The 24,853-nt window shown below is 43.4% G+C and overlaps 1 protein-coding gene across 1 annotated transcript in view; it reads left to right on the top strand.

Moving 5' to 3' along the window:
• Positions 1–24,853, top strand: part of LOC129695264 (coiled-coil domain-containing protein 152-like) — a 79,495-nt gene that overhangs the window by 35,573 nt on the left and 19,069 nt on the right. The window contains exons 4-6 of the mRNA XM_055632057.1: positions 13,455–13,523; positions 19,678–19,742; positions 22,930–23,032. Of these exons, the coding sequence (XP_055488032.1) occupies positions 13,455–13,523; positions 19,678–19,742; positions 22,930–23,032 (237 nt within the window). The remainder of the gene's footprint in view (positions 1–13,454; positions 13,524–19,677; positions 19,743–22,929; positions 23,033–24,853) is intronic.

Raw genomic sequence — 24,853 nt, 5'->3', positions numbered from 1 at the left:
CGCCCCGCGGTGAGGCCCAAAGTCAGTCTGAGGAGGCCTCCAACTCCATCGATGGTAGGCCGCAGAGCGCCCAGAGATGTAATCCGAAAATTAATCGCATCACCGGCAAGGTAAGAAACTGAAAAAAAAAGTTTCCCCCGACCCCTCCCCCTCCTCCCACATAAAACAAACCGGAGAACATTTACACAGACTTTTAACACACACTAAAAATTTAAAAAAAATTAAAAAACACACAGACTGTTGGTGGGGCAGCCAATTGTGCGGCGCCCCTTGTGGTATATGATAGAATAAGAAACTTTTGTACATATTTTTTTCAAATAACAACCAATTCCTCACCTTTGAAGTGCTTTGAACAGCTTCCTGGTTCCCTCTTGTTACTGGAATTGTCAGCCAGCCGACTATTATCATGAAGAGTAGTTTAGTTGAATGTGTAGGGAATGGAAAGGTTAAGCACTTTATTTTGTTCTATGAATCAATCAATTGGCCTGAGTGGTTAGATGTGTGGGCAACCAGTCTCAAGTGGAAAGAGTACATGTTGAGAGCTATCATAAAGAATCTGGAAAACAAGCAACACAAAATAGAAATAATACGTATTAATATGGTGAAGTACCAACGGTTAGAAACTTGCAGTATTATAAAGGACAAGAAGAATTATAAAATGTCTGAAATCGAACAGACTGTGAATCATCTCATTAAAAAGCACGATTTAAATTAATCGCCGTGATCAGTATTTAAACCTGAAAGTTCCCCAAAGTTCAAAATGCAAACGGCTAAATGGAGTTTTCGATTGACAGAAGATAGACACAAAAAGCTGGAGGAACTCAGCGGGACAGGCAGCATCTCTGGAGAGAAGGAATGGGTGACGTTTCAGATAGAGTCCCTTCTTCAGACTGAGAGTCACGGGAAAGGGAAATGAGAGATATAGACGATGATGTAGAGGGATATAGAACAATGAATGAAAGATATGCAAAAATGTAATGATGATAAAGGAAACGGGGCTTTGTTAGCTGTTTGTTGGGTGAAAACAAGAAGCTGGTGCGACTTGGAGAGGGATGGGGAGAGAGGGAATGCAGGGGTTAATTGACGTTAGAGAAATCAATATTCCACTGGGCTTTAAGCAACCTAGCAATATATGAGATGCTGTTCCGCCAATGGAGAAGTGGTTGATTGGTTCCATTCTTTGTCACTGCTTGCATTCTTAGGTTAGCTGGTCTCAGCAAGTGCAATCATCAGAGTAATGTGGTAGCTTCACTGTGGTGATGGGGGATTTCATTATATAGGTAGGGAAAATCAGGTTGGTTCAGGACCCCAAGAAAGAGAGTTTGTAGAGTGCCTCCAAGATGGATTCTTAGAGCAGCGTGTAATGGAGCCGACTAGAGAAAAGGCAATTCTGGATTTAGTGTTGTCCAATGAAACAGATTTGAAAAGAAAACTATAGGTAAAGGAACCGTTGGAGGTAGTGATCATAATATGATTCGTTTTAATCCGCAATTTGAGAAGGAGAAGGTTAAATCGGAAGTGTCAGTGATGCAGTTCAACAAAGGGGACTATGAAGGCATGAGGGAGGAGCTGACAAAGGTAGACTGGAAAGTGATCCTAGCAGAAATGACGGTGGAACAGCAATGGCAGGAATTTCTGGGCATAATCCGGAAGATGCAGTACAATAGATTCAGGATCAGTTCCTGTGGACTGGAGGATAGCTAATGTTATCCTAGTTTTCAAGAAAGGAGTGAGAGAGAAAACTGAATTACAGACCAGTTAGCCTGACTTCGGTGGTGGGAAAGATGCTGGAGTAAATTATTAAACAGGTAATAATGGGGCATTTGGATAGCAGTAAAAGGATTAGTTCAAGTCAACATGGATTTATGAAAGGAAAACCATGCTTGACTAATCTTCTGGAATTGTTTGAGGATGTGACAGGTAAAATGGATGAAGGGGAGCCATTGGATGTAGTGTAGTCTTTCAGAAAGCCTTTGATAAGGTCCCATACGGGAGACTGGTGACTAAAATTAGAGCACATGGATAGAAAATTGGTTGGCAGACAGGAAGCAAAGAGTAGGAGTGAATGTGTACTTTTCAGAATGGCAGGCAGTGGCGAGTGGAGTGCCGTAACGCTCCTTGTTGGGGCCACAATAGTTTACATAGAAACATAGATAATAGGTGCAGGAGGAGGCCATTCGGCTCTTCGAGCCAGCACTGCCATTCATTGTGATCATGGCTGATCATCCCCAATCAATAACTCGTGCATGCCTTCTCCCCATATCCCTTGATTCCACTAGCCTCTATCTAACTCTCTTTTAACTATATCTAACTCTCTCTTAAATCCATCCAGTGACTTGGCCTCCACTGCCCTCTGTGGCAGGGAATTCCACAAATTCACAACTCTCTGGGTGAAAAAGTTGTTTCTCACCTCAGTCTTAAATGGCCTCCCCTTTATTCTAAGACTGTGGCTGCTGGTCCTGGACTCACCAAACATTGGTAACATTTTTCCTGCATTTAGCTTGTCCAGTCCTTTTATAATTGTATATGCTTCTATAAGATACCCCCTCATCCTTCTAAACTCCAGTGAATACAAGCCTAGTCTTTTCAATCCTTCCTCATATGACTGTCCCGCATCCCAGGGATCAATCTCGTGAACCTACGCTGCACTGCCTCAATCACAAGGATGTCCTTCCTCAAATTTGGAGACCAAAACTGGACACAATACTCCAGATGTGGTTTCACCAGAGCCCTATACATCTGCCGAAGAACCTCTTTACTCCTATACTAAAATCCTCTCGTTATGAAGGCCAACATTCCATTAGCTTTCATCACTGCTTGCTGTACCTGCACGCCAACTTTCAGTGACTGGTGTACAAGGATGCCCAGGTCTCGCTGCACCTCCCCCTTGCCTAACCTAACCCCATTGAGATAATAATCTGCCCCCCTGTTTTTGCTGCCAAAGTGGATAATATATATAACTAAAGCATTTGATGTCATCCCACACCAACGATGGATTTCCAGTTTCCTGACAAAACGTCTTCAGCGGAAGCTTGACTTCTACGGTATTCGTTCCAACACGAAACGATGTTTGTGTGTGTGTGTGTGTCCTGTGTTTGTGTGTGTGTGTGTGTGTGTGTGTGTGTGTGTGTGTGTAAACGTCTTCAGCGTGTGTGTGTGTGTGTGTGTGAATGGAAAGAGCTCCAATTGGCATCCAGTGTTGAGTGGTACACCTCAGGGCACAGTACTTGGCCCACACCTATTTTTGCTTTACATAAATGACATCCATGAAAAAATCGCAAGTACAACCAGACTTTTCGCTGATGATTGTTTGCTGTACCGTCCAATTAAGTCAGCTGATGATGAAGATGCTCTCCAAAAGGATCTCGATACTATGGTTGAGTGTTCAAAACAATGGGGCATGCAGTTCAACCCTTCCAAATGTGAAACCATGCGTGTCACCAGAAAGAGGAATCCAGGCGAAACATCTTACAATATACTTGGTGCGACACTTGAAGAATCCAAACAAACCAAGTATCTTGGCATCAAATTACAGAATGATCTGCGTTGGAATGGTCAGACTCATCATGCAACGGTGAAAGCAACAGCTGTCCTAAACTTTCTGAGGCGCAACTTTCATCATTGTTCAACTTCTGTCAAGGAGAAGCTATACTTCACCCTCGTTAGACCTCATTTGGACTACGCAGTTGCAGCATGGGACCCATACACAAATATAAACATTTCTTCCATCAAAGACAAGCGGCTCGATTTGGTACCAACACCTATGAGAGAGAAGCGAGTGTCACCAAACTTCTGAATTCTCTGGGGTGGAACCCTCTCCAAGACAGACGTGAAGCTCACCGTTTGACCTGTTTTTACAAAATGTTAAATGGTCAGCTCGACATAGATTACAAGACCTACACCAAATCCAAACCAATTAGGAGCATTCGATCCAATTTGTGATCCCAGCTACAAAGACAGATGTGTACAGTAATTCGTTCTTCCCCCGCACAATTAAAGCATGGAATAATCTCCACCCTACTATAGTTACCCAACCAGATGCAACTAAATTTAAAGTAGCTCTTTCTTCCCAATAACCCTTTCTGGCTTAAGCCCTCCCTCCACCACCTCCAGTTTAAATTCCATTTGGAATATTTTGGAGGACCAAGAAACCCAAGAACCAAGAACACTGAGCCAACATATATAACATATGGGGGTTACCATATATATTAATGATCCTACATATTAGGATATATTAATACCCTACAATTGAGTTACAGATGACTCCCCTGAAATCACCTATGGTGCATCTTCAGTATCCTGATGTCTTTTCCTCCCATGAGATCAGTAATGCACCTTCTACCCCTGCCTTCAGGCAGCAATGCTGCAGTCCTGGCCCATAGTCAGCAATTTCTGACTGTTCCTTCAATTAGCCTGGGGCAGCAGTTATAAGACTTATCTTATGCAACACCTTCTCATGTATCTGCAAGCATCTTTGTACAAACTTAAAAGGGAAAGGGATAGGCAATTGGAGTGGGCTGTTTAACTTGTAAGACTAAATAATTTTCAGTTTACTTATTTGATTTCACTTGTTATATATTATTTTCACTGTGATTAATGTTCAAAATTATTCTAATTTAGGACACACGATCTTTCAGTATGCCCAGAGACATCACTATAATGATGCTCCTGGCATCATTATATGCCTAATGATCAGGTTCAAATCAAATGTATTTCAAGTCAAATGGCTTGAGGTTGTGACTAGCCAAAGAAAGATAGTTTTCAAATAAGAAAGATGGTCTCACTACGTGCAGCATGCATATGTAAAGAAAGTACGACTAACTTTTGTCTGACCTACACCTGCCAATATGTCCGTCTGTCCTTGAATTACATGACTACTGTCATTTAAGTCAAGGGCACACGGAATTTGGGTTTTGTTCAGGGAAATAGGAGTAGGGGTAGGTCACAGACCCTCAAGCCCCCCCCCCCCCCTCCCCCATCCCAATTGAATCGTGGCTAATTTTTGCTGGCTTCAATTCCTCTTCTGTGCCAGTTCCCCAAATCCTTGATTCCTCAATGCTTCAAGTCAAGTCTAGTCGAGTCGGGTTTGTTGTCATGTACACGTATGGTGAGGTACAGGTACAATAAAAATCTTTTTTGCAGCAGCAACATCCTCTGGGAGAATAAATTTCCCCATACATCAGTTTTAAATGACTGGGCCCCAATATTGTAACTATGTCCCCTTATTCATGACTGACTGATGAAAACGGGTGACAGTTTATAACACTACATAACACCAGCCTCAGCAATTTTGATCTTCTTTGGACTGTGTTCTTGTTTACACTATGGTCTTTGGTTTCAGTAAAAACACTGAATCAAGCACTTGAAAACAACATAATTTTATTTTAACAAAAGCGCGTCACAGTTCAACTACTGTACCTATCCCACCGCGGGTTCGATCCTCGTGTCTGCCTGATCAAGCCTTTTAGGCCTCGCTCAGACAGAGACACTCCAGAAGTTCACGCAGTCCCAAGCGCTCTCCCAGAAGATCGACGCTGAACCTCGTGGTAGCGTACTTTTATATGTTCCGGGACCTTGAGGGGCCGAACCACATGGGGATAGTCTCTTAATAACCCAATTATAGATATCGATTAACCCCACACATAACAGACATTTCCCTAACCCAATAATACAACAGCTCAATACATTGTATTCAAAACAGACTTCGTAAGGGAGCCAACTTAGAAATATTTACCCTGATCTACAGGAAACTCAGACAAGGCTCAATACCTCATCCAATCAACACGCGGCAAAGTCAAACATTATTTACAATTATTTACAAAGTGTATGGCTGGTTTGCAGCCATCCAATCCATTCTATGTATTTTGCACCTAATTGACATGGTTTGCAGATGTTCTCATTCTTTGCTTGCAAATTGTATCTAAGCTTCAGACACTCTGGCACCTCTTCGCAGCTTGTCCCAGCACTGCAGAGAGCAACTCCAAATTGACCAAATCTCCCAGCAACCCTGAAGCATTTACCCCATTTTGAAGTCCTAGCCTCTACAATTTAGCCAGGATTACTATTCCTTCCTATAATGATAACCCATCAATAATGATAACCCATCAATAATGATAACCAAAATGGCTCGATAATCTGCTAACCAGAAATACATAAGTGTGTTTTACTTTTCCCATCTATCAGCAACACAAGATGATGATGTTTCTTCCCAGAATCTTGTCAAGCATCCCGTGTTTTCATGGGCATAACTTCACAAGTTCTGTCTGAGGAGTCTTCACCTCCTGAGTTTTCGTGGGCGCGAATTCCCTCCATCCGTGTTACTGCATAGTCTTCCATCACCTTCCACAGTCGAGCCTAAAACCTAGAAAATCCTGAGAAACTTGGGACAAAGCAAGTTACCATCATGCACTCGTGCTTTCCCACACATTCGTGATACTATCCTATTCTGTTCCCTAATATCTATATTACTAAAAGTCTGATCTTGACCACTTTTGGCCCACTGTGCTGCGATTTCCGAGAGAACGCCGCCACCTACGGCCGTCATTTTTGGCCACCTCGCTCGGAGCCCCCCTCTGCCTTCCAGGACCGGAGGATTTTGTTGCCCAATTGCTTGCCTCGCCTTTTTAAAAAACGTTTGTGTTCACAAAATGAATTTTGGTTGTCAGGTGGCTGCTGCCCAAATGTTTGTATCGTCTTTTTTCAAAAGTTTGTGTTCACAAAATACATTTTGGTTGTCAGGTGGCTGCTGCCCAATTGTTTGCCTCGCCTTTTAAAAAAAGTTTGTGTTCACAAAATGAATTTTGGTTGTCGGGTGGCTGCAGCCAAATTGATTGTCTTGGCTTGGCTTTTAAAATCATTGAAACAGTTGGCTGGCAGCCCAAGAATCCATTCGGCCCACAATGTCTATACTAGCCCTCTGGAAACCAGTACCTTCGGCCCGCAACACCCATACTAGCGCAACAGAAAGCCCCCCCCCCCCCCCCCCCCCCCCCCCCCCCCCCCCCCCCCCCCCCCCCCCCCCCCCCCCCCCACTGGCGAGCAATATTGGAATTGGTGGAGAGGTGGAATATTGTGTTGGTGACCAGCCCTCCCGTGTGATGCTGGGATCCAACGGGTCCCACTTAGTCTAGTACTCTTTATTATTCTGTGACCAACACCAATTAGCCTTCTTCATACTCACACAATGTTATAGTATATATCTGATGACGGGTAATCGTATAAATTTTAGCTGGGTTCAGTCCACTATAATTTAAAGCAAACCATGATAAATGTTCCAATTTAACCAAATTCAGTCTCAGCCTTCTATTTGCCATTTCAAATTTCAATGCCTATTTCATCTTTCTCATTCCACAGCATTGTAGCCGATAATACAATTTCCTTCCAATTCCTGTGGAATTCCCAGTTGTTCAAATTTAAACAATCAATTTCCTTTGCTATTAATTTTATCCTAAATCCAATCAAGAATGCCAAACCCAGGGACAATTTATTTCCACCTTAATATTAGAAGCTGCTTTAACATCAAGGGTTAAACAATTCAAATCCATCGGGCAAATATGCATCGGCTCTGCTATTTTCAATACCTATTCAAGTTTCCCCCTACAGTTAACCAAGTCTTTCCTCCAGTACCTCTTCTTATTTATGTATGCACTCTTCATTATGGTAACTCGTTACTATATTGATTCTTTACTCTGGTAGCGCTTTACTATATTAGCTCTTTACTATGTTGGCTTCGCTCTCTGTCTAGGGCTTCTCGCTTTTAGTCTATTGGCTTCGTTCTTTGACTCGGGGTTCTCGCTGGTACTAGTTCTTCTTATCTCTACGTAACTTTTCAAAATGGTTAGTATTGACCTTCCATGGGGAACATAAATTTTCAGTCTACCTCATCATTTTATACCACCACCTTACGTTTCCAGGGTATGCCTTAATTCTTGATATCCGTTAGGGCCTGTCCCTTCCTTGGTAGTAACTAAATAGTCCAGTCCTATCTTCGACTATCCTCCTATGGGTGAGACTAAAAAAGAATGCTAATTTAACAGTTAATTCTCTAACAATTTGAAGAATGTGTCCCATAAGCCCTCTTCGAATTAATTTACTTATAACTAAATTTTGGCGCAAAGTGAGTATTTTGCCCCGAACCACAGAGAAATTCCTTTTTTTTTAATTCAGATCCAATTCTAAAGAGGAGCTATCCCAATAGTCATTACAAGTTAACAGTTATTTCTTTTGAAGATGATTAAAGTGTCCTTTGTTCTCCTTCCTTTTCTTTCTCCAATAGCTAGGGGATATCAAAGTTGGGCACTAGGGTAGGTCCTTTTCTTCTTCCTTTCTGATGGTAATTTCAGTTACTCGGGAGTAGGGATACTGAGGAGCATATTGCGCTGCCTGCTGGCCTTCCCAAATGTCTTAAAGGGGCAGGACAGCATCAGTTCTTCCTGCTGGTCACCTTTTTCTGGGGAGCTACATTACCTTTCGCTGTCTTCTTCCCGTTCTTAGGGGTCTGTGCATTCTTTTACCTCACTCCCCAGATAGTCTCTCGTTGATATATTGTCCTGCAGACATAAACTCAGCAATACATTAATTCAATATCTTCCTTCTCCACTCCCGTTCCTCCTGCACAGTCTTTCTTAAACATTCTTGTCAATAGCTTCTGGCACATTTTCCACTCCTGCTCCAGTGTCCCTCCAGCACAAGATTCCAGCATCTCTGGTTTCTCGTATCTGTGAGTAACATGATCTGTTGTTGACTATTAGTGTATTTTTCCCTCCCCATGACATGTCTAACATTATTCTTTTTTGAAAATAAGTCATTGATGTCAAATCTTCCTTGGCTGCTGAATATTACCAGATAATCCAGGTCAGTTCTTGGGGTCAATTCAATTCAATTCAATTCAATTCAATTCAACTTTAATGTCATACAAATACAAGTATCAGTACAACGAAATGCAGTTTTGCGTCAGACCATAGTAGTTGTACATAAAGAGAAAAGACAAGAAAAAAAATAGAAAGAGAGAAGATACAGAATAATCAGGAAATACAGAATGATTAAACAAAGGGGGACGGAGGGACCAGAGAAGTCTATCGTCGGGACTCCGAGTTCAGCAGTGTGATTGTGTTGTTATAGAAGCTTTTCCTCATCATATTTCTACCAGAGCAACTCCCTGTTCCAGCAACAGACATTCTGCTGGAGGAACTCAGTGGTCTAGCAATATCTAAAGGGGGAAATGGAATGGTCAATGCTTTTGGTCAAAACCCTGCTTCAGGACTCTCAGTGAATGGGGAGATAATGTACAGAGGAGAGTGGGAGGGCAGGGCAGGGCCCAGTGTGCGGTAGGTGGACTGAGGGGTGAAGGTGACGGGCATATTCAGCCCGTTGGGGCTAGAAGGAGGCAAACAATATTAAAGACAGATGGAGCCAGGTGGGGAGAGGGGAGATTGGAGACAGCTAGGAAGGTGATAAGGGGGAACACTAAGGCGACCAGATTCTGGCATCTGCAGTCTCCGGTGCCTCCCTTGTTCCATCCTCTGTCATTTCTCCATACATATATTTATCCAATTCCCTCAGTGAGGCCACAGTGAAACTGCCTCCAGCACATTTGCAGCCGTGCACTCCTGAGTCCATTTACCCACTGCATCAAAAGGCAAACATTGTGATAGGATGAATTAAAGTGGAATTGGTGGAGGCTTACGGATCATAAACACCAGCAAGGTTAAGTTGGGCTACGTGGGCTGTTTCCATGTTCTACAATTCTCATGACATGACGTTAGTCTTGGTTAGACTGCCAGTCGTTTCAATTTATACCAAGTGTAAGAGCTGATGTGAATGCTAATAGGGCACTAAAATACAGCAATAATATTAGAAATCATAAAGTGGATATTAGTATTTACTAACATTCTTAAATTTTTCCTGTAAACATCTATTAACTGCCCTAGCATTAATATGTCGGGCCCATTTTTAAGTATTTGGTAAACTAACAATTCGCAGAATGTATGCAAATTTCCTTTGGATTTGTTTGACTTATCTAGCATTTTTTAATTTTGCAAACTGAGAATTAGTATTTAAGCAGGAGTGAGCTGCAACAGTTCAAGGAATGAGCAGAGCTGGAAATACCATTTGGAATCAGGCAATGGGAAGTCTCTGAGCTAAAACAGCAGAAGGCAAAAGCTTGATAGTTTCAAGACTACAGAGGATGATTCTTCAAAACTGTTATCCACACATGTTTGAGTTTGATTCACCTGGACATCGGTGGTGTTGGTATTAGTTTATTTATGCAGGTCAGACCATACTTGAGTACATCAGGTAGTGAAAACAGGAAAATGAACGGAATGCAGAATATAATGTTACAGCTACAGAGAAAGTGCAGAAAAAATAAAGTGCAAGGGCTGTAATAAGGTGGGATGGAAGATCAGGATATTCATCCCCAGCATATGAGCTGTCTGTTGAAGAGTTTGATAACGGCTGGGAAAAACCTGTTCCCGAGTCTGGTGGTATGGCTTCAAGCTTTTGTATATTCTTTCTGACGGAGGAGAGGAGAAGAGGGAATGACCATGGTGTGAGTAGTCCATGATTCGATGGAGGGGGCAGTTCTGATGGGAAGAGTAATGCTGCTCTACAGCAAAGGCGCGGCCGCCACTAGATCGCGGGATATTCAGCAACCCGAAGTCGGCCGATCTTAGGGACCTGGAGGTGGAGTGGTGGGTGAGAAGACTTTTAATGTAGGTGGGGGCAAGCCCATTGAGGGCTTTGTAGACATAGAGGAGGAATATTGACAACAAGGCAGGGTGAAGTGTAGATGGAGTTGATGGTCTGGGCTGCATGCACAACTCTCTGCAATTTAATGTGGCCTTGGGCAGTGCCGTTACTGTATCAAGCAGTGATGCATCTGGGTAGGATGCTCACTATGGTCATCATCATCGGCTGTCACTCGAAACGAGTATGACTGTCCTCTCATGGAGGACGCCTATGCGTGACTTTGTTAAACGTGGGGGGACTGGTGCACAGACAGCCACTCCAGGGTCCTTGACAGATCTGGATCAGAATCCAGTGGCATGGAGTCCAAATCGACTGGAAACCCTTTTCTGCTGCAGCCTTCATCCGCATTCCCAGCCGTCGTGACGCTCCACTAAGGTCAGCCATCGTCCTCCGCCTGGTTCACCGTTGAGGTCTAGGTTGAATTGCTCTTTGTCAGAGACCTCCCCCTCGACCTTACCACCATGGGTGGCCCTACCAGGAGCAGAACTCCAGACGGCATCGCTCTCAGGGTGTCAGGGCCACACAAGCTTCTCCACCACGACAAGGTGACAATCCACGAACAATTCACTTTGGTACATCTGCAGAAACTGTTAAGAGGCATTGGAGGCATGCCAAATTTTTATTGGCTTCCTCGGAAGTAGCGGCAATGGAATGCTTCCTTGGCCATAGTGTCAGTGCGGTTGGACCAGGACAAATTGCTGGTGATATTTAATCTGAGATACCTGCAACTCTCGACCATCTCCCCTCCACTGGACATGTACACCACTCTGCTTCCTGAAGTCAATGACCAACTCCTTTGTTTTGCTGACATTGAGAAGAGGTTGCTTTCTTCACACCATTCTACTAAGCTCCATCTCCGTTCTGAACTCTGACTCGATCCGGCCAACTCTGGGGTGGTGTCATCTTCAAACTTGTACATGGAGTTAGAGCAGAATGTGGTTGCATAGGTGTGAGTTTATAGGGAGTGTCGGGGAGTAAGGGGCTAAGAACGCATTTGTGCGGGTGACAGTGTGGAGGATATTTTTATGCCTAACCCTCACTAATTGTGGTCTGTGGGTCAAGAAGTCAAGATTTCAGTGGCAGAGGGGAGTGCAGTCTCCTCGGTCTAGGAGTTTGGAGATGAATTTGGAGATGGCTCTTGCCTTGGTGCTCCGCCCACAAGTAACAACATGACATACAGTGACAGTTACGAATGACTCAGAAAACACTAAACATTAATGATAATAAAACATTAATGATAAAACACCATTGATCAAGCATGTGAACCAACAAAATACCAGATACCCAAAGGGAGGCTACAGATTTTTGGCTGTTGAGTAGAGCAACTACTCGTGGATAAAAAGTTTAGTTTATTATTTTCATGTGTACCAAGACACGGTGAAAAAGGCTTGCTCTGCATGCTATCCCATCATACTATGCCAGCTACCTAGCCCTGACCATGTTTCTTTTTTCCTGGGGTTAGACTCACAATGACAAAGTTATTTTTATCGTAAGGTTTTCAAACCCAAATGTTTTTAATAGTTATGTTTAATGTTGTACTAAAGACAATATGTGATATTGTTTAATAGAGTATCCTGGCACAAATGTCGATAGTGGCCATCCTTTGTCAGTTTCAATGGTCTCCCTTGTGAAACTGACAGACTGTGTTAAGAGGTTAAGGTGTTTGATTACTGCATGGAGGCAGTTTATTCCCTTACTCTGTGACTGCTTCTCAATTTCCAAAGTCACTTTCAAGTGGTTTTCTAATTCCCAATCAAAATTGTGTTAGATCCGGAATGTTGAAACAAGGAACTGCAGATACTGGTTTACAAAAAAAGTGCTGGAGTAACTCAATGGGGTCAGGAGGCATCACTGCAGAGCATGGATACGTGACGTTTCGGGTCAGAACCCTTCATTAGACACATGGATAGGTGAAGTTTCGGGGGTCGGGACCCTTCTTCAGATTGAACATGGATAGGAGACATTTCACGTCGAGACCTCTCTTTTCAGACTCATGGATTGGTGATGATTTGGGTCTAGACCCTTCTTCAGACCCAAAATGGAGAGGTAAGGTTTTGAGTCGGGCCCCTTCTTCAGTCAATGGATGAGTCTGGAGAAGGGTCCCAATCAAAACCATCGCCTATCCATGTTCTTCAGAGATGCTGCCTAACCCAATGAGTTATTCCAGCACCTTGTGTCTTTTTTTCTGCATTAGATTCAACCAAGGTCGTGCAATATAAAGAGTGTTCCCCGATTGTATTATATCTGATTTGCATCGTGGAAACTCGCTTTATAACTCAAATACCCCCATCTCTATAACGTCACCTCTTCTCATTCAGAAAAGGCAAACATCCCCTTGTAATTCAAGGCATTCTGTCTTGGTAAGAACATTGTACTCTTTTAGCCTAATGGTATCTACCTATAGCTCAGTGACCAGAAATGCACATAGTGACCAAATGTGGTCTGGCCAGCATCTTCTGCAGTTGTAATGTGATGCCATCATTCCTCAACAAACGTTCCAAACATCTTTTTCCTCCTGTCAACCTGTGTCATCACTTTCAGTCAAATCTCAGAAGATTGTGAGAAAGCCCAGATTCCAGATCTGCTGCCACAACTTGTTCCCAGCCCTCTCGGGAATCGCATCCCAGTGCAAGTCAGAGTTGAACAAACTAGATTTGTGTACAACTTTTATATCCAGTAATGGATTGAATATTTTTGCTTTTCAGAATGTGTTTTGCTGCATGGAGTGATAGATGGACTGCAAGGCACCATCCAAAAACAATATAATGTGAGAGGTAAGAGTTCATGGTAAATTAGGCAGAAAGTAATGCAAGATTGACACAAAAAGCTGGAGTAACTCAGCGGGACAGGCAGCACATCTGGAGAGAAGGAATGGGTGATGTTTCTTCAAACGAAGAAGGGTCTCGATCTGAAACAGCCCCCATTCCTTCTCTCCAGAGATGCTGCCTGTCCCACTGAGTTACTCCAGCGTTTGTGTCTACGTTTGGTTTAAACCAGCATCCACAGTTCCCTTCTACACAGAAAGTAATGGAATGTTGACACAAGAGACTACAGTTACTGGAATCTTGAGCAAAACACAAAGTGTTGGAGGAACTCAGCGGGTCAGGCACCATCTGGGGATGGAATGGGGAGGCAACATTTCAAGTCAGAATCATTCTTCAGACTGATGCATTAGGGGGGAAAAAATGGAAAAAGAGATAAACGCCCTGTTAGGGCGGCATGGTGGTGCAGCGGTAGAGATGCTGCCTTACAGTGAATGCAACACCAGAGACCTGGGTTCGATCCTGACTAGGGAAGCTGTCTGTATGGAGTTTGTATGTTCTCCCAATGACCTGCGTGTGTTTTTTCGAGATCTTCGCTTTCCTCCCACACTCCAAAAGCGTACAGGTTTATAGTTTAATTGGCTTGGTAAATGTAAAAATTGTCCCTCGTGTGTGTGGGATAGTGTTAGTGTGTGGGGATCGCTGGACGGCGCGGACCCGGTGGGCTGAAGGGCCTGTTTCCGCGCTGTATCTCTAAACTAAATTAAACTAAAGATGGGGTGGTACAAAGCTGGAGAAACTCAGCGGGTGCAGCAGCATCTATGGAGCGAAGGAAATAGGCAACGTTTCGGGCCGAAACCCTTCTTCAGACGTTGCCTATTTCCTTCGCTCCATAGATGCTGCTGCACCCGCTGAGTTTCTCCAGCTTTTTTGTGCACCTTCGCTTCTCCAGCATCTGCAGTTCCTTCTTAAACATGGGGTGGTACAAAGCCTGATGAATGATAGATGGATACCGATGAGGGGAGGGGCAGGGGGCTGATTTGGAGATGGGTGGATTAAGTGACCAAGGCTGGAGGTGAAATGGAGATCAAAAGGGTGTCAGATGAAGAGAGAAGGTGGGTGAAATGTAAAGCCAGAGAGGGATAGGGGGAGGGAAATAAGGTGGATAAAAGGGAAATGGGCGACTCAGAGATGAGCGATGAGTGTATGAAGGAGGAGAAGAAGTAAAATGACTAGAGATGGGAGATAGTGAGAGAACTGCAATGGAGTTGGGAAGGAATAAAAAGAAAGAGGTGAGAATGTTGTTCCATTGATTCATTTGTTTTCCCGATCTTTTCTTGCCTTTCTCAGTGTTTTCAACCGTCCATTAAAATCTGGCATTTCATTGCAGCCGCAGAGATTGTGCTGAAGAGACACTTTGAGACTGAGATTTGGGTTAATTCATACTGGATGAAAGTTCAGTGTTTTCACATTGTGCACAAGAGTTTATTTTGGGAATGCTTATTCTCTAGGGATTTCCCTCCACCTCATTTCTTGGCTCATTGGAGATTTTGCTTCTCAGTTTGTGAAGGGACAATTTTTTTGTCCAATTTTCGTCCTTCTGTCCCCTTGTGAAGCTGGCAACCTGGAATCCTCGCCAGGTGACCATGACAGCAGATTGTTGATGGCTTACTCAATCTTAAGAGGATGGAGATTTTTCCACAATCGAGAGGGAACGCTTCAAGAAAGCTTGCCGGCACTGCAGGATCTTGAAAGGAAAAATGTCAATGATTTTACTCAATGCTCACCTGAAAGAGTCACACAGCGTGGAAACAAGCTTTTCAGTCCATCTTGTCCAAGCCAAACACGTTGACATATTGGTCTAGTCCCATTTAGCCCATATCTCTCTATACCTTTGCTATCCATATATCTGTCCAAATGTCATTTAAAAGTCGCAATTATAATCACGTCTATAGCTTCCTCTGGCAGCTCAATCCACACACCGTCTACCCTCTGAATGAAAAGTCGGCCCTAAGCTCCCTCTTAAATCTCTCCCCTCTTACCTTAAGCCTGTGATCTCTAGTTTTAGAATCCTCTATCTTGGGAAAAAGACAGAGCGTTCACTTGATTCATGCCCCTCATGGTCTTGTACAGTTCAATGATGTTCATATCTACCTCCATTCCCTTACTTCAACTTTTGCTCTAGAATAGAGTGTCTGGATTTCATCTTCTGGCAACCAATCATCCAGCTGGCTGTTCATACTTGTTCAGTTCAGGCATCCAAGCATTAGTGATCCCATCATGGATGTTGTTCAAGTTTCTTCTTGGTGCCACTGGGAAGGCAGTGCATAGCAGAGAGTACTCCTGACCTAGTCGACCTCATTGGAGATCCTCGGGTCATCTTTAATCGGATTTTACTGGCCTTTAGTTTAGTTTAGAGATACAGCACGGAAACGGGCCCCTCGGCCCAACTAGTCCGCATCGACCAGCGATCCCCGCGCACCTAACACTATCCTACATGCACTAGAGACAAACTGTACATTTTTGAAGTGTGGGAGGAAACCGAAGATCTCGGAGAAAACCCATGCAGGTCATGGGAAGAAAGTACAAACTCCGTACAGACAGCACCCGTAGTCAGGATGGAACACGGGACTCTGGCGCTGTACGGCAGCAACTCTACCGCTGTGCCATCATATGCCGCCCATTATCTTGCGCTAAATGTTATTCCCTTTATCATGCATCTGTACACTGTGGACTGTTCAATTGTAATCATAGATTGTCTTTCCACTGACTGGTTAATACGCGACGAAAATGCTCTTCACTGTACCTCGGTATACGTGACAATAAACTAAGATAAACAAATTGCTTGATCATCAAACACTCCTATCTTGCTCTGACTGCAGAACAAATGGTTGTGTGAACACATTCATCGCCATAACCATAGTGGAAATCATGCCCTATGATCAAATGCCAATGATTATAATAGTTTCAAAATAGGATTAACATGCATTGCAACTGGTTGTTGGTGATTGTATTTTCCAGCTGGGAGCAGGGAGCAGCCAACACTCCCATCTGCAGGGAAACGGAGACACCGCAGCTAATAGTCATACTGAGGTGGAAAGCGCATGTGCCATAAACATTTGTTAATTCAGTGAAGCTACGCATTAGAAGGATGAGAGGGTACGTGAGGGTACTGAATAGTGGAAGGTCAGGATAGAGTGGATATTGAGAGGATGTTGTCTAGGATGAGATGTCATAGCCTCAGAATTAAAGGACATTCCTTTAGGACGATGAGAAGGAATTTCTTTAGTCAGAGTGTGGAATCTGTGGAATTAATTGCCACAGTAGGCTGTGGACGCCACGTCAATGGATATTTTTAAAGCAGAGATAGATAGCTTCTGAAGAAGGGTCTTGTTATGAAACATCATCCATTCCTTCTATCCAGATATGCTGCCTCCAGCATTTTGTGTCTATCTTCAGTTTAAACCAGCATCTGCATTACCTTCCTATACATCGATAGATTCTTCATTAATACGGGTGTCAGGGGTTTTGGGGAGAAGGCAGGAGAATGGGGTTGAGAGGAAAAGATAGATCAGCCATTATTAAATGGTGGAGTAGATTTGATGGACCAAATGGCCTAATTTCTATCACTGCTCTTATCACTTATGACCTTATGATGCTGCACTGAACGTCAGTCATGGAATCGTAAATCAGCCACTTCCCATACTGAAGGAACAAGAGGCGAGGGTTTCAGGAGTGAGTGGAGAGCAGGTGGAGGGGTGGTGAGGCAATGACCTGAGGAGGAGGAGGATGGCCATGCGTGAATCTCAGTTGAACTAGAATAGTTGAACTAGGCTCATGAAGTACTACCCTAACTTGCTGTGTTAAACAGCAATAAAAATGAACCAGTCACAGGCCAGTTCTGAAATTTCATTCCCGTTTTGAGTCATATATTTACATTTGTTTTTACCATTCTGTAGAGTTACTCTAGCTAGAACTTACTTACTCTGCAGTGAATGGTCGTTTCTTACCAATCCCACTTGCAAGAGGCCGATGTCCCTTTACTTGATTGAACATGACTTGAACAAGGGAGGTGGACTGGCTGAACCTTGTTGCCTTCCACCACAGTGAAGAATGCTGTGGTGGATGTTTGTGTTAAATCATTGTGTGTTCTTTTTAAGTGTATCGCTGCTGGCAAATTCATTTCACTGCACCTTCGGGTGCATGTGACAAATAAAATTGACTGACTTTGACTGTTGAACTTTGACATTCCTTTTGCTTCATCTGTGATGTGAGAATGGACTGCTGCTAAAGTCATGTCACAAGCCTTTAGCTTCTATGTTTTGAAACATCTTTGCAAAGAGCTTTGCATAAATAAGGTTGAAAAACTTTTATGACAGCTACTCGACTGCACAACTACATCCACTGGGCATGAAGCATTATTTGTGTATAGAGTTATGCAATCTTCAGCCCCCACGTCCATTCCCCCTTTTTGGCCATCTACAGTACATTAATTAAATGTTTCTGCATGTGGACCTTATCCTTCTATGCCTTGCCAATTCAAATGCCTGTCTAAATGCATCACGTGTTGTTTCAAGGCTAACAGAATCAAGGGATGTGGGGAAAAAAAGCAGAAACGGGGTACTGATTTTAGATAATCAGCCATGATTATATTGAATGGTCTACTCCTGCACTTATTTTCTATGTTCTATCCTAATCATTAGGATTATATCTAATTCCTTCACCTTCTCTCGCAGCATGTTCCAGATATCAACCACTCTGTGTAAAACAAAAACACCCCTCAGTTCCCCTTTAAAACAACTCCCTCTCACAATAAACTCATGCTCTCTTGTTTTTCATGCCACTACCAAGGAATAATAGATTTTGACTATCAATCCTATGTTTCATGGTATTTTTAATACCTCTATTAGGTCACCCTCGGCCTCTTCTGACCCTACAATAAGCCCAGCCTGTCCAATCTTTCCCATAACTAAAGTCGTCCAATCCAGGCAGCATCCTGGAGAATCTCCAATGCACACATTCCATCAGAACCACATCTTTCAAATAGTGTGGCTTTCAGAACTACACACAATGCAGTCTATACATTGTATAGTCATAAGAGTCATGAAACAAGCCCTTCAGCCCAACTCATTCTAGGCTGGCCCCATTTGCCTGCATTTGCTGCATATCCCTCTAAACCTTTCCTATCCATGTAAAGTTCTTCAAAACATCACAACTTTTACATTCTATACCCTAACCTATGAAGGCAAGCATGCCATATGCCTTCTTCATCACCATATCCACCTATGGTGCTACTTTCACCCTTGATCCCTTAGATATAGATATGCCATTTATTGTCACTATACATGTACAGTGAAACTGAAAGCTGCTCGTACTCAGTGCATACATACAATTTTACACAAAAAACAAGAAACAGAAAAACAAAACAGAAGGGAGATGGGGGGGGGAATAGGTGCACAAATTCTACGGCGCTACATACATATATACATATATACAGATGGAAGTCCGTGTTGGGCGGTGTAGTCAGTGCATGTGTGGATTTGAATTTATGGTAGATATAATTCTCGGGAAGCAGCTATTCCTGAGTCTGTTTGGGGTATCTGTGCGCTATGGACAGCTTGATTGTATTCATGTCGAGTCTTCTTTAACTGGATAGTACGCAAATGAAAGCTTTTTGCTGTATCGCTGTACACGTGACAATAACTTTCAGGAAATTGTGGACTTAGACCCTTATGTCATTCTGCTCATCAACATTGCTAAGCACCTTGTAATCTACTGTATGTGTCCTGTCCCTATTTGACTTTCCAAAATATATTTCCTCACATTTGTCACCATTAATTCCATGCTCGGCCCAGCTTTCCAACTGATCGCTATCCTTTTGAAGCCTGAGACAAGCTTCCTTGCTATTTACAGCACCACCAAATTTCAACTGATAGTGGGGAAAGGGGTAATTGTGTCTGTCCGGAGGTTGGTGGATTGATGCTGACGTGAGTCATGCGTTTGTAAGTTTGCATGAGTGTGGGTCAGCGTGTATTGGTGGAGTGAGTGCCTCTGTGGGTCTGTGTCAGCCTGTGCATGTGTGTGAGTGCTTTCACAGAGTTACAGCTAAAATCTGGGCAATTACTCAGATAAATTAACACATTTTTATAAACCACTGTTCTTGCAGACGAAAATGGAAATTTAAAAAGAAGGATCAAGGAAATGGAGGAGAACTTAAAATTGGTTGAACAGGTAGGGCGTGACTTTAGACCTGTTTTATTTTGTGATTGTCCAGTCTGGTGATGAGGACGATCATTCCTGAACTAGAACTGATATCAAATTTGTACAGTTGTGGTTTTATTCTAAATCACCTGAAATGTCTGTATATAATACGCATAGAATACGCTGATTGTGTGATTGGCTGGCAAACCAAGTGCAGTTATCACCTTCTAATCTACCTTCATTATGTTTAACTTCCTTTTTAACATTGATATTACTATCAATGGCGGAATGGTGCACAGCGGTAGAGTAACTGCATTACTCCAAAGTCAAAGACCCGGGTTCGATCCTGACTACAGGTGCTAACTCTACATAGTTTGTACGTTCTCACCGTGACCTGCGTGGGATTTTCTCCAAGATCTTCGGTCTCCTCCCTCACTACAAAGACGTACAGGTTTGTAGGTTAATTGGCTTGGTATAAATTTAAATTGGCCCTAGTGTGTATAGGGTAGTGTTTGTGTGAGGGGATCGGCGGTCGGTGCGGACTCAATGGGCCGAAGGGAAGGTTTCCGCGCTGTATCTCTAAACTAAACTATCAATAGGTTGTCCTGCACCTCCAGCTACTTATTAATCCCATCGCCGTTACCATTAGGAAATCGCCTTTTTGATTACAGCTTTAACCAGAACATTTTGATGGACTTTGTGACCACAGAACAATGCATAAGCTATGATCAGCCATAATCATGCACTTATTGCCTATTGTCTAAGATGAGACTGATAAAAGAATGTGCAGACGCTGGAACCTGCAATAAAAAACAGCACTGGAAGAAACTCAGCAGGTTGAGCAGCATTTATTGAAACAAAGGGTCCCAAAGCAGGATCTTGAATTGAAACTTTGATTTACATTCTTTGCCTCCACACGCTGCTTCACCCACTGAGTTCTTCCAGCTTTCAGTTATTGGAACCAGATATGAGTTGTTCTTCTAACGTCTCTTAACAGTCTAAAAGCTGTGTTAAGTCCAGCCATAACAACACTCAAAGATTTTGCCAGAAAGAGGAAATGAGCTTGCAGTGGCAGATAAGGTAAATGAGAATCATAAGAGATTATACAAGTACATTAAGAGCAGAAGGATAACTCGGAAAATAATATGTTCCCTTAAGGATCAGTGTGGTGATGAGTGTGTGTGTGGAGCCATGAGAGATGGGCAAAGTTTAAAATGAGTATTTCTTGTCTGCAAGTTTGAGGCAGCTAGCCAATTTGGGGAAATGTCCTAAAGCAAATCAACATTATGAAAGAGGCGATGGTGGTAATCTTGAGGCACATATTGTAAATCTCCAGGGCCTGACCAAGTGTTTCCCAGTGCATTGGGGGAAGCAGGGGAAGAAATCGCTGAGGCTCTGGCAGAGATTTTTAGTATCTTCCTTCGCCACCTATGAGACACCAGAAAACTAGAGTGACTGATGTTGTGTCTCTTTTTAAATAGGACTGCAAGGACAAGCCAGGGAACTACAGGCTGGTGATCCTGACATCAGTGGTTTGAAAGCTACAGGACAGGGTACTGAGAGACCCACAAATCTGCATTTGGAAAGGGGATTGGGGATGGTCACTTTGGCTTTGTGCAAGGGAAATTGTTTCATATGAATTTGGCCATGTTTTTTAAAGAGATGACCAAGAGAATTGCTAACGACATGGCAGTTGTCTACGTGGGCCTCAGCACGGTTTTTGACAAGATACTTGTCTGGTCAAGGACAAGGCTGATCCAGAAGGATAGATCACATGGAATCCAGTGTGATCCATCCAATGGATGCGATATTAGCTTGATGGAGAGAGTCAAAGGGTTGTAGCAGAGGCTTGTTTTTCAGATCGGAGGCCAGAAACAAATGGTGTGCCTTACAGAATAATGAACGGCATAGATAGAGTGGATGTGGAAAGGATGTTTCCATTGGTGGTCATAGCCTCAGAATTAAAGGGCGCTCTTTTAGAATGGAGGTGAGGAGGAACTTCTTTAGTCAGAGGGTAGTTAATCTGTGGAACTCATTGACACAGACTGCTGTGGAGGCTAAGTCAGTGGATATTTTTAAAGCAGAGATAGATAGATTCTTGATTAGTACGGGTGCCAGAGGTTATGGGGAGAAAGCAGGAGAATGGGGTTAGGAGGGAGAGATAGATCAGCCATGATTGAATGGTGGAGTAGACTTAATGGGCTGAATGGCCTAATTCTACTATAACTTGTGAAGCAGGGATCAGTGCTGGGTCCCCTGTTGATTAGTAACTTTGCAGATGACACCAAAATCTTCACGATGGTGGCGGGCAGAAGAAAGGGTGGCTGTTGGTGAACGGGGTGGAGGCTCGATGCACTCTACTCTGGGTGTGCCGATGTCGGCTGCAGGTGACGCCCCGGGCTTTGGAGGGTGAACGGTAGCCTCGTGAGGCGAGAGATGGCGCGTTTGTGGGTCGATGTGCCGTGGACCGTTGCGCTGGTGGAGTGGTCCACTGGAGGACCTGCAGCAGCCTCGGACTCGATTAGATTGGGAGCTGCTCCAAGTAGCCAAACAAGTGGATGGGACGTAGCCTGCAGCGATTCAGATCATTGGAGCAGCGGTGGAGGACATTAACAACTTTGCCTGGCCAGGCTGACACCACAACTCCAACGCAGTGCCCCCATGGACAGAGGGCCTCTACGCCCAAGTTAACACTCTAACATTTAAAACTATTTTGAATTTGAAGGATACAAGATGACACCAGAAACATGAAGACTCTCTCAGTATAATCTATTATTCTTACACACTTGTACTTGAGTATGATTGTCTTATGTAGAGTAGAAAAATTCTGTGTGATTCACTTTAATCTTACTTGCCAAGGGTATTTTATGGCCCCATTAACTGTCCTAATTATTTGGTAAGTTTTCCTCCATCCTTTATATTCCTCAAGGTCTTGTCTGATTTTTAGCTTCCCAGACTTTACATGTGCTCCCTTTTTCTTTTTGACTAAACGTACAATATATCGTCATCCAAAGTCCCTGAGCCTTGCCATCCCGATCTTTCATCCGCACTGGAACATACTGGCCCCGAACAATAGCCAGCTGGCTTTTAATAGACTTCTACAGGCCAAGTGTGGATTTACCCTCAAATACCCTCTCCATGTCCACTATCTATGTTGCAATGTATTTTGTTGATGCTGTCGTTAGGAAGTGTAAGCCTCGTCGCAATATCTTTGCAGGAAGATAAAGAACATGTGGAGAAGCTGCAGTTACAGGTGAACACAATGGAGCAGGAGCACCAGATGGAGCGTGCTGAGATTCACCAGAAACTGACCAGACAATGTAAGTGGATTTTCGGGATCAATAGTGCTATCTGCCACATTCCTCCTCCAACCTCATCTACTGCATTGGGTGCTCCTTCATATCCGTGAGACCAAGTGTAGATTGTTTTGCCGAACACCCGCTGCCAAGGTCTGCTGGATCTCCCGGTTGCCAATCATCTTAACTCCTCTTTCTTTTCCCATAACGACCTTTAGAAAAACATAGAAACATAGAAATTAGGTGCAGGAGTAGGCCATTCGGCCCTTCGAGCCTGCACCGCCATTCAATATGATCATGGCTGATCATCCAACTCAGTATCCCGTACCTGCCTTCTCTCCATACCCCCTGATCCCCTTAGCCACCAGGGCCACATCTAACTCCCTCTTAAATATAGCCAATGAAGTGGCCTCAACTACCCTCTGTGGCAGAGAGTTCCAGAGATTCACCACTCTCTGCGTGAAAAAAGTTCTTCTCATCTCGGTTTTAAAGGATTTCCCCTTTATCCTTAAGCTGTGACCCCTTGTCCTGGACTTCCCTAACATCGGGAACAATCTTCCTGCATCTAGCCTGTCCAACCCCTTAAGAATTTTGTAAGTTTCTATAAGATCACCTCTCAATCTTCTAAATTCTAGAGAGTATAAACCAAGTCTATCCAGTCTTTCTTCATAAGACAGTCCTGACATCCCAGGAATCAGTCTGGTGAACCGTCTCTGCACTCCCTCTATGGCAATAATGTCCTTCCTCAGATTTGGAGACCAAAACTGTACGCAATACTCCAGGTGTGGTCTCACCAAGACCCTGTACAACTGCAGTAGAACCTCTCTGCTCCTATACTCAAATCCTTTTGCAATGAAAGCTAACATACCATTCGCTTTCTTTACTGCCTGCTGCACCTGCATGCCTACCTTCAATGACTGGTGTACCATGACACCCAGGTCTCGCTGCATCTCCCCCTTTCCCAATCGGCCACCACTTAGATAATAGTCTGCAATAGTCTTTCTCTCATTGGCCTGACAAAAATGAGGACACGTGCAAAATGGAAGAAAAACACATCATTTTCTGCTTGGGTAGCTTACAAACTAACAATATGAACATTGAATTCTTCAATTTCAAGTAATACCGCCCTCTCCAAGCAGTTCTTTCCCCTTCACAGCCCCCTACCCCAACCATTCTGGTGCCCACACATTTCTCCCACCATTTCCCACTGCCCCACTCACCATGTTCCCTTCTCCTCTGTACGCTTATCTTCCTTCTCACATTATCCAAACCTATCCCCACTTTCCCTTCCCTCCGTCTCCTTCCACCCATATCAGTCCTTCCAGTTTTATATTTCACTCCTCCGCTTCTCTCCTTATCTGTCACCCTTTTGTCTCCTTTTCACCTCCAGCCTTTGTTGCTTACTCCTCATTTCTGTCAAATGGGAGCTGTTGGTGAGGGGGAGAGTTAAAGAGAGTTAAACCTTTTCCCTCAAAGAATATCTGGAACGGGTTGCATGGGGAAGGTACAGAAGCGGAAATAATTATGACTTAAAAGTCATTTAAGTCGATATATGGGTAGAGTGAGTTTAGTGGGATATGGGCTAAATGCAAGCAAATGGGATTAGCCCAGAATGCCAAGCTAATTTAGTGCTTCGATACCTCAAAAAAAAAAATTCCTTAAATAGAATCCCAAATTTCATGGAATTTGATGATATTTCCTGAAATTTTCAAAAATACTTCCTGCATGCTATTTGTTGTTGGTTTTTTTTGCGGGCACACGTTAACAACACAAAGAAGAACAAGGTAAAACAGATCTATGTGACGACACCGAATCTGCCTGCTTCTGTTACTCACTTGTAGAATA

This window comes from Leucoraja erinacea, chromosome 3 (assembly GCF_028641065.1).
Source record: "Leucoraja erinacea ecotype New England chromosome 3, Leri_hhj_1, whole genome shotgun sequence".
NCBI lineage: Eukaryota > Metazoa > Chordata > Chondrichthyes > Rajiformes > Rajidae > Leucoraja > Leucoraja erinaceus.
This window is presented reverse-complemented; position numbering and strand designations above follow the sequence as displayed.